The sequence below is a fragment of the Lemur catta genome, chromosome 26, assembly GCF_020740605.2.
Source record: "Lemur catta isolate mLemCat1 chromosome 26, mLemCat1.pri, whole genome shotgun sequence".
In the NCBI taxonomy this organism is placed as follows: Eukaryota; Metazoa; Chordata; class Mammalia; order Primates; family Lemuridae; genus Lemur; species Lemur catta.
Genome location: NC_059153.1, coordinates 746,211 through 757,002, shown reverse-complemented (window position 1 = coordinate 757,002; position 10,792 = coordinate 746,211). Strand labels below are relative to the sequence as shown.

Genomic DNA, 10,792 nt, shown 5'->3' with positions numbered 1-10,792 from the left:
AGTGTGTGTGTGAGTGTGTGTGTGTGAGTGTGTGAGTGTGTGTGTGTGAGTGTGTGTGTGAGTGTGTGTGAGCGTGTGTGTGTGAGTGTGTGTGTGTGAGTGTGTGAGTGTGTGTGTGTGTGTGAGTGTGTGTGAGTGTGAGTGTGTGTGTGAGTGTGTGTGTGTGAGTGTGTGTGTGTGTGTGTGAGTGTGTGTGTGAGTGTGTGTGAGCGTGTGTGTGTGTGAGTGTGTGTGTGTGAGTGTGTGAGTGTGAGTGTGTGTGAGTGTGTGTGTGAGTGTGTGTGTGTGAGTGTGAGTGTGAGTGTGTGTGAGCGTGTGTGTGAGTGTGAGTGTGTGTGTGAGTGTGTGAGTGTGAGTGTGTGTGTGTGAGTGTGAGTGTGAGTGTGTGTGTGAGTGTGAGTGTGTGTGTGTGAGTGTGTGTGTGTGAGTGTGAGTGTGTGTGTGTGTGTGAGCGTGTGTGTGTGTGAGTGTGTGTGTGTGAGTGTGTGTGTGAGAGCGTGTGTGAGTGTGTGAGCGTGTGTGTGTGTGAGCGTGTGTGAGTGTGTGTGTGTGAGCGTGTGTGTGAGTGTGTGAGTGTGTGTGTGAGTGTGTGTGAGCGTGTGTGTGTGTGAGTGTGTGTGTGTGAGTGTGTGAGTGTGAGTGTGTGTGAGTGTGTGTGTGTGAGTGTGTGTGTGAGTGTGAGTGTGAGTGTGTGTGAGCGTGTGTGTGAGTGTGAGTGTGAGTGTGTGAGTGTGTGTGTGTGAGTGTGAGTGTGTGTGTGAGTGTGTGAGTGTGAGTGTGTGTGTGTGAGTGTGAGTGTGAGTGTGTGTGTGAGTGTGAGTGTGTGTGTGTGAGTGTGTGTGTGAGTGTGTGTGTGTTGAGTGTGTGTGAGCGTGTGTGTGTGTGTGTGTGTGTGAGTGTGTGTGTGAGAGCGTGTGTGAGTGTGTGAGCGTGTGTGTGTGTGAGTGTGTGTGAGTGTGTGTGTGTGAGCGTGTGTGTGTGAGTGTGTGTGTGTGTGAGCGTGTGTGTGTGAGAGCGTGTGTGTGTGAGCGTGTGTGAGCGTGTGTGTGTGTGAGTGTGAGTGTGTGTGTGTGTGTGTGAGCGTGTGTGTGTGAGTGTGTGTGTGTGTGTGAGCGTGTGTGTGTGAGAGCGTGTGTGTGTGAGCGTGTGTGTGTGTGAGCGTGTGTGTGTGAGCGTGTGTGTGTGTGTGTGTGTGTGAGCGTGTGTGAGTATGTGAGTGTGAGTGTGTGTGTGAGTGTGTGTGTGTGAGTGTGTGTGTGTGTGAGTGTGTGAGCGTGTGTGTGTGAGCGTGTGTGAGTGTGTGTGAGTGTGTGTGAGTGAGTGTGTGTGTGAGTGTGTGTGTGTGAGTGTGTGTGAGTGTGTGTGTGAGTGTGTGAGTGTGTGTGAGTGTGTGAGTGTGTGAGCGTGTGTGTGTGTGAGTGTGTGTGAGTGTGTGAGTGTGTGAGTGTGAGGGTGAGTGTGTGTGTGAGTGTGTGTGAGTGTGTGAGCGTGTGTGTGTGTGAGTGTGTGAGTGTGTGAGTGTGAGTGTGTGAGTGTGTGTGAGTGTGTGAGTGTGAGTGTGAGTGTGTGTGTGTGTGTGTGTGTGTAAATGGATTCGCTTCAAGCCTGAAGCTTAATTTCCATCTTAGTCTCTGCTGTTGCGGAAGTAATTTTATTTCAGTTCAAGTTAATAGGATTCTAGTAACTGATACGTGAGACATTTTCCATGTCGACGCCACTTCCCGAGAATGGAGAACTTGACAAAAGGAACTGTAAAAAGTTGGTACAGAAAAAAAAAAAAGCTCAGGTCACAATGTGTGCCAGTAAAGAGAGCGTGTTCTCTTGGCTGACCCCAGAAGCAAAGCTGAGACAACTGAAGAAACGATATAGGACGGGAGTTAATGGTTCGATGTAAGGAGACTGCCCCAAGAATGTGACCAGACACTCGAGAAAGTACTGGCATCCTGTCTCCCTGGCCCGCTGACTCCAGGAGTTCAGGTAGAGGCTCAGTCATCAAACGTCCGTGCAGAATGCTGTAAAGGCAATTCCAGCATCGGTTTGGAAGTTGTACTAGATTAATCTTTGGGCAATGCAGACTCCAGACTCACAGGTGAATATGCTTCTGAACAATTCGCCTGGTACCAATTCTTCCTTCATTCGGAAAGAAGGTCGTTTCGACAAATGGTCTCTAAAAGCAAATGGTTTCCCAAGCTTTGGGCCATTCAGTGTCCCCAAAATAACCCACGTGACCAGCGTAAGGAGAGCGAATCTATGCAAGGAGAGAGACCGGATTGGTGAGGTGTTCTGTGGCCTTCATGTCCCGACCTATGTTATGGGAATCTGGGGATGCTTGTTAGTTTGTAACATTCTCACTGGAGAGTAGAAGAAGCCTGGTTCTCAGTGCCCCGAATTTAAAGGACAAGTTCCAATCAGGCGTCATCACTATGAATTATTTTGGATAGAGAAGGAGGCAGGTTACCTCGTGAGGGGAGAAGCAGGGGCCAGGCTGTGTAGCTCCATTGTCTCCATTCCCTTCTTAAAATTTTTAAGAATTATAAATTTTTTTTAAAAATTTAAGGTATATGACATAATATTTTGATATACACGTCCATAGTGAAGTGATTGGGCAGGGCTGGGGGGCTGAGGGCAGAGAGGAGCCAAGGTGTCCCTTACTCCTGGGGTATGTGAAATGTGCACAGAGAAATCTCGTTAGGAGAGAGCTGAAAACCACTGTGGGTGGCGTCCAATGACCTCTGAACATGACCTTGAAAATAAAAAAGACACTGTTGAAAAACTGTTCTGATTGGCGTTTGCCTTCTCAAATTCTAAACCTTTTGTACCTTATGAAAATAATCTATCAAGTACGTGGGATCCTAGCCAGGAAACGGGAATCTTTCCTGATCTTTGGCAAAGAAATGTCTCTAAAACATATTCTCAGGTTGCTTTTAGTTCCGAATTGCAGGACTCAGTCCCTACGTCAGTTTAATGTATTTCGCGGATGTTCCAGTTGCTGCCCTTGAAAATGTACCACATCAGAGTGTGTCGATTAAAAACTGCTTAGTAGGCCGGGCGCGCCTGTAATCCTAGCAATCTGGGAGGCCGAGGTGGGAGGATCGCTCGAGGTCAGGAGTTCGAGACCAGCCTGAGCAAGAGCGAGACCCCGTCTCTACTAAAAATAGAAACAAATTATATGGACAGCTAAAAATATATATAGAAAAAATTAGCCGGGCATGGTGGCGCATGCCTGTAGTCCCAGCTACTCGGGAGGCTGAGGCAGGAGGATCGCTTAAGCCCAGGAGTTTGAGGTTGCTGTGAGCTAGGCGACGCCACGGCACTCTAGCCCGGGTGACAGAGCGAGACCCTGTCTCAAAAAAAAAAAAAAAAAAAGTGCTTAGATTATCTAATAATCATTCAACAGCTCGTTCACACCAAATGTGGGGGGACCACGGTGGTGGAAATCCGTGTCAGGGAAGACATTCAACTCCAAAAACTTTTCCTTCAGGTATAAAAACCTTCGCAGGGAAGGTAGAATTGAGCAACCTTAGGAGATTCCTTGTTTGCAGTTTTGACTCAAGTTTATTGCGGGAACAAAGACTCGACTTGCATCATTTTATGGTCAGGTCTCTGAACACTTTCCGTGTTTGCATTTCTTAAACCAACAAACTCTCCGCAATGCATTGTGGACACAAGTTTTGTTTTTATAAGAGCCCTTCTCTGCCTTTAAAACTTGTACCTTTTAGTTATACTAAATTTTTATGTATAAACGTACTGGAAACCCAACCATATTATCCAATACCAGCAGTCGGCTCTAACAGTCTCTCATTTCTGGATAAAATAACAGAGAAGCTAAGTATTCATGAAAGAGGGACAAATAGAGCTTCAGGAGTGAATATTTTCCAGCAGTTGGTATACAGTAAAGACTGTGTCAAAACCAAAGAGAAACTGAGGTTAAGAGGACATTTAGATTGTTATAGCCAAAACACGCCAAATGTGTGAAAATTAAACAACACAGTCTCAAACAACTGATGAATCAAAGGAGAAATCACAGAGAAAATTAGAAAATACTTAGAGACACAGGAAAATGAAAACACAACATATCAAAACTGATGGGAGCAGTACCTGGCTTGAAAACCACTTAAGTGGCATCGGTTTGAATTTACGGGCTCCAACAGCGATCATCCTAAGAGCTAAATTACAGGTACTTTCTGGAAATGTCTTTATTTACAGTCTTTAGCGGGAGAAGAGTGTGAAAGAGGGAAGATTCTAAGCCCTGAACACAGTGGGAACTTGACTTGGTAAAGCCCTTCCGACATTGAGCTTTTTCTGTTGTGATTGTTCTATTACGGAGAATGCAACGTTTTGGCTAGATGAGAAATACGGATTTTATTCATTTGTTCATTCACTCAACAAACACGTACTGAGTGCCATCGCACCAGGCATTGTTCTAGATCAGTGGCTCCTAACCCGGCGATTTTACTTCCCTCCCCGTCAGGGATATTTGGCAATGTCTGGGGTCATTTTTGGTTGTCACAACTGGTGAGGGGAAGCTACCGTCGCTTGTGGGTGGAGGCCAAGGACGCTGCTGCTGCTGAGTCCTGCAAGGCACGGGACAACCGCCCGCGAGAAAGAATCTGGTGTGTTTAATTTATTTTTACCAAAGAATCTTCTTTATTAATGGAAACGTGTACCCTCTCATAGGTCCAGCCTCACATACAAGGCCCCTTAGTTCAGGCCTTGGTGCTTTCTTCACACCAATTCCCTGCTGGGCGGACGCCTCAAGGCATCATTCATCCTACTGAGCAATTACTGAGCGCCTACTGTGTGCTGGGCTGCAGGGATGGAACAGTTAGCAAGAGGGATAGGGTCTCTTTCGTGGAGTGTGGGCGGGGAGTGAGCGTCAACAATAGATGATACGCAAGGAGCAAGCACATGTTATAATCTCAGTGCGGTGACGGTGACATTAAAGTGTCCCCTTCCCCTTCGGTGCCTGCCCCATCCCCACGTTTCCGTCTCTCAAAGACAGTGTCTGCTGACAGCCTCCCCCCATCCCCAATGGACCATGTCCTCCTTTTGTGGCCCCGCTGCCCCTGCCTCCACTCCTGTCGGCCTCGTTGTCACACCTGCTTGTTTGCCTGTCTTATCTTCCCCGCCCAGACTCCAGCCTCTTGGGCGCAAAGATCAGCCGCGTTTCCTTAACGACTCTGTAGTTGTGATTCCCGCCACTCGCTCTCTTTCTGCTCTTCATCACGACCCCCGAGACAAAGCTTATAACCTTCAGTAAATGCCCATTTTACCAAATGTGTGTGACTTTAAAATCTGCATTCTTTCCAGTGAATCTAGCGCCGGGAGAAAAATTTACTTGGAAGACACAGCATCTGACGTCTTCAATAATTGCCAATTAACTGCGTGAATCTGTTTAAGGAGCGAAGTCCCCCAACGGCGGGAGCTCAACTGTAGCTCATCTATTACCGTATCACGTTGACTTGAGGCTTTCTAGAAACGGTTGTGTTGATGTGATCGCCGTCTTCTACAAAGTTTCAGGCCGTCCTCATTGCCGCCATGTTCTATGGCTCCAACCCGGTAGCTCTCACCCACTGTGCCATTGTCAAAATTATTATTGCAACTCGGGATTCACATATAAGTGATGTGAGAAATTGAATGGAACAGGTAGACCGTGGAGTAAAGAGGCAAGCTCAGGGCTACCAAAGAAAGATGTTTTTCAGGGCCCAGAGAACCTGTTTCTAGGAAGAGTTAGAGCAGTGAATTGCTTTACTCAAGTAACACAGCACCGAAGCACAGAATACTTTGAGGACTATGGAGGTGCCAGAAATATCCGTATTTGAAAGTACACTGTGATCTCACAGTGGCCTAGGGCCATCGGTCCCGGGGCTTGACCAGCCTGGGTCTCTATCCTGTGCCTCTCAGGGACTACCAGTCCCAAGGAAAACAGAGGAAAAGCTCTTGGCATTTCAGTAATAAAGAGGTTTTTAAGGTGATTTAGGACTCATCTGCATGATAGTATCATACAGGCCAGAGAACTAACCCAGAGCTTTGAACATGAATGAGAAAATGCCTCCTGTGGGTGGGCTATGGCAGTTATAGTAGAATCATGCTAAAAGTTCTATTAGGCACTAGATAATCAGATTCGAATTTTTTTTTTAAGTACAACCGAAGGGTGCTAATTTATTTTATCTATTTATTTACTTTTAGAGATGGGTCTTGCTCTGTCACCCAGGCTGGAGTGCAGTGGCACCATCATAGCTCACTGTAACTCAAACTCCTGGGCTCAAGGGATCCTCCTGCCTCAGCCTCCCACGTAGCTGGGACTACAGGCATGCGTCACCATGCCTGGCTAATTTTTTTTTTTAATACATATTTTTAGTTGTCCAGATAGTTTCTTTCTATTTTTTTAGTAGAGACGGGGGTCTCGCTCTTGCTCAGGCTGGTCTCCAACTCCTGACCTCGAGCGATCCTCCCGCCTCGGCCTCCCAGAATGCTGGGATGACAGGCGTGAGCCACTGGGCCCCGCCCAGAGTTGGATGTTATTAAGAGTCACATCTAAAAACTTTAAGAGGCTGGCACGTCTTTACGGCTTATGTGTCCTCTACACTCCTTGGGGATTTTCCTCAAGCACAGACAGACTTATCCTCTGGGAGGATAAGTTAACTCTGGAGTCTTTGCCTTCCACTTCCAAGACAGAATGCAACAGAGCACAGGAAAGCCACAAATCGAACGAAGCGTGTAAGAAGACTGAGGTCTTCTGCAAAATATCCAACACATATCTGCCATGTTTGTACCCATAGACTTACTTTTTAGGTAAATTTAGGAAATGAGTAGCAAAAATTTGTGAGTAGCCAAAGTTATTTTCTATTTTTATGTTGCTAATGGAAAACCTGAACCAGAAATATGCTCAATTAGTGAAACTCTGTAGAAACATTTTATTAGGGGTAAAGCAATGGGCTTTTTCTGAATTTCTAGAGGAGATCTCATTATCAAAGGACAAAAAAGAGTTGAAAAAGATTAATAAGATATAGAAATTTGGATTAATAGACAGCAAGTCCTGTTTTATCATTGTGGTACCTGTTATTCCTAAAATCTAAAATAAGTACTATTGGCCGGGCACAGTGGCTCACGCCTGTAGTCCCAGCACTCCAAAAGGCCAAGGCGGGAGGATCACTCGAGGTCAGGAGTTCGAGACCAGCCTGAGCGAGAGCGAGACCCCGTCTCTACTAAAAATAGAAAGAAATTATCTGGCCAACTAAAAAAATAAAAAAAAAAAATTAGCCGGGCATGGTGGCGCATGCCTGTAGTCCCAGCTACTCGGGAGGCTGAGGCAGGAGGATCGCTTGAGCCCAGGGATTTCAGGTTGCTGTGAGCGAGGCTGACGCCACGGCACTCACTCTAGCCAGGGCAAAAGAGTGAGACTCTGTCTCAAAATAAAATAAAATAAAATAAGTACTATTTATTGAGCACATACCAGCTAATTACCAGCTGTTTCATGTAATTTTCTAATTTCATTCTGCCAATCCTTTGTGATAAGTATCCGTAGTCCCACTGTCAAAGATAGGGAAATGAAGGCTTAGAAATTTAAAGTCATTTGCTCAAATTCTTATAGGTTGTAAGTTGAAGAGCCAGGATTGAAACCCAAATATGTACGCCTTTAAAATTTGCATTCTCTCCAGTGTCTCCATTGCCTTGAGAAAAATTAATTTCAAAGATCAAACAACACCCTCCCTTATTTAAAAGAAAGAATAAGACTGCTGCTACACTTTAGTGCTGAGCTACCAGAAATGTTTTTAATGCATTGACTCATAGTAATAATTTTTAATTTAAATGTATTTAACTTATTTAACTTAGTTTGCATGACCAAGCCTAGGCTCAGTTTTTAGGAAAGAGATCTGCTACGGGCAAGTACGACTCATTGGTCTTTCTAACCTCTTCATAGTTTTTAAGTCCAAAATGACAGCTCGCAGTGAGAATCCAGACACACATTGTGCTAAGAAGCAGCAGAGGCGGGTTCTGAAGGATCATGTAACAAGTACCACAGCAGAGACTCAAACCTCCGCCCAATATCAACATCACATGACGTTTTACAAGGACAGACGACCTTCGGGAGACAGGCAGGGAAAACAGAGAGGTAGATGGGAAGGGACAGAAATTCAGGACCCGAAATGGGACACTCTATGAGAATTGGGCCAAATTATCTTAAGGCCATTGCAAAATAAACTGAAGTTATTTCCTCAAAAGTCATTTCAACATGAGCGTGCTAAACCTTTCTTACCGTATTTGGGGGTTCTTTGATTCACTCTAAGGCAATGATCCCCTAAGTGATTTTTTTCTGCAAATCCTGTTCTGTCATCCCACTGGCTACCACCTTCCTTATTCTGCACGAACATGATTAGAGTTTCTCATGCATCTCTCAGAGATAAGCCCAATCTCACTAGATAGGTCTCACGGTGTGACATCGCCCACCTAACTGTTTTGTGAGGTTTCTGAATCATTTGCTTTCTGGGGCTTCCCACTTCTTAAATGAGGTAGGGAAGGGAAAAGAAAAGGGGAAGGTAGAAGAAAAATATTACCCTCACCAGAAAAAAAAAAACAAAAAAACCCAGCAATATTAAGGCTAACCCAGAACTATCGAATTATAGAATAAATTTTTTTCCTGTAATTTACAAGTCCCATTTCCTTTCCTTGTGTGTGTGAGAGAGAGAGAGAGAGAAAGAAAAGGTGTATTTGATTTTCTTCTCTGCCTTGAGTATTTTTTTTTTGCAGATGGAAGAGTAGCAGAAACATAGCTGGGAGTGTGGTCACATGGGACAGTTGACCTCTGTCCGGTTACCTTGTAATTTCTGGTTGTATTCGGTCCTGTCCGACTGGCTCCTCCTCAGGGCCCCAGAGTGGTCCCCGGGGACACTGCTGTCCACCACAGTGTCTGTCTTCCTTCTCTCCAGCATGTACAGTCTGGGCCTCAGGAAGGCCAGGTTCCTTCTCTTGGAGCCCGTGTTTTCTCTCCCAGTGGCGTCCCTGGGCTCCATCTGAGGCAGGGACAAGCTCCAGGGGCTGCAGGTGACGGCTGATGGCTAAGGAGCCCCAGGCTGAGGGCTGAAGCCGCTGGAGTGACCCGTTTAACCACCCCTTTCTACCTGGACTGCTTCGCTCCGGGGTTGCCTGGCTGTGACTGCCACCTCTCTGGGAGTCCCAGAGCTCCACCCCGATGAGGTCATTCTTTCTCGTACCTGGAATCCAACAGGGGAAGCTGCCACCTGTTACCTGAGAGACTTGCAGCGCAGAGCTGGGCAAAGCAGGGACCGTGCTGTCACATGCTACTGGAGCAAACAAAAATGCCATTGTGTGGGGCGAGGGCTGGGGGCTGGGGGCACAGGGAAGTGAGCAAGGGAGGAAGGACACGTCCACACAGCCTGCAGCCTGTGGGTTCGCCGTGTGCCTATGGGCGTGTGCAGGTGCCCCGGGGACTCTGCCCTGCGGTTTGCCGCCTGGAGGCTTCCGTGTGGCTCTTGGCTGGAGTCACTCACCTGTGACCCTCGGCGTCAGCAGTGCCAGGCTGTGAGAATTTGCATTTGCATCACCAGAGTCATCTTGCATGATTACTGCGTGCACTCAGAGCGATGCATCCACCTTTAAACCGCGAACTTTCAGACATTATTTACTAAAAACATGCTTGCCAGACCCTGATGCACATTCCCGGGAAAATGAAGGTTCGCGTCCCGCGTGAGCCGGCGGCAGGCGAGGGCAGCGGAGGGCAGCGAGAGCCCTTCCGGGGGGGGGGGATCTGTCACCCGCCACACCGCCCCGGCCTGACACCACCCCTGTCGTGATCCCGCCCTGGCCTGCCATGTCCCTGTCTTTAGGAAGATGAGCACCGTGTCCGGGTTTGATTTCTGTAAGTCGTTTCCCTGTCACCTGCCAGGAAAGGACAGCTCGCCCTGGGAGAGGCAGAAGGAAAGTGGGAAGGACAGGGGTGAGGGTGGGGAAAGAGAAGGGCAAGCAATCATGCGCCTTTCAGTAATTTTTCTGAAGTTGTTTTTCCTGTATTTGCTGCCATCTCTCAAGGGGGACGTTCTCAGCAGCTCTGGGGATGCACTGAATGTGTGTGTCCCCTCGGTGAACAAGAGACAGACCCTGAGGAGGGAAACAGAGTCTCTTGCATCCTAAGGGACCACCCGAATTCCGCTCTGTGCTGCCCATCCTGAGTCTGGCTTAACCCCCGTTCGGCAAGATTCGTAAGTGAGGAAGAAGAGACAAAAACCATTTTCCCAACTCAGGATGCGTGGGCTGAATACGATTTGCATAATTATCTTAAAAGATAAATGACAAATCTTCCCTCGCTATAGAGACCTCTCTATATAGCTTGGCAGAGTGAATGGTTTTTATTTAATATAATTGATAGTCTTTTTTTTTTTTTTAACAAACCTTCCCAAATGCATTTAACCAAATGCATTTCCCAAATGCATTTAACAGCTACTTTCAAAGGCATATTTACCTCTAAGATGTAACAAGAGCTTTTTTGACGTATGTTAAAAACTCTCAGTTGTTTTCTAATATATATGTATGTATGCATGCAGGCGTATATATACACATATATATATTTTTCACCTGGTAACTACCAGAGATATATTATTTATAGTACCACTGCAAAATTGCGCAATTAAAACTACAGAGTTTATGGGAAATAAGAGGTTTGGGGACATAGCACTCAGAAACTTTGTCAGTAGCCCATAAAAAACAGATAGAAACCTAATAAAAATGGCAGCATGGCTTTACACGTGACAGATGTTTAAGAAATACATAAATA

At 46.4% G+C, this 10,792-nt stretch overlaps 1 protein-coding gene across 1 annotated transcript in view; it reads right to left on the bottom strand.

The window, feature by feature from the left end:
- ARHGEF38 (Rho guanine nucleotide exchange factor 38) overlaps nt 1–9,152 on the bottom strand; it is a 70,533-nt gene extending 61,381 nt beyond the window's left edge. The window contains exon 1 of the mRNA XM_045537405.1: nt 8,819–9,152. Coding sequence (XP_045393361.1) covers nt 8,819–9,014 — 196 coding nt within the window. The 5' untranslated portion in view covers nt 9,015–9,152. The remainder of the gene's footprint in view (nt 1–8,818) is intronic.
- Between the last annotated feature and the right edge of the window lie 1,640 nt (nt 9,153–10,792).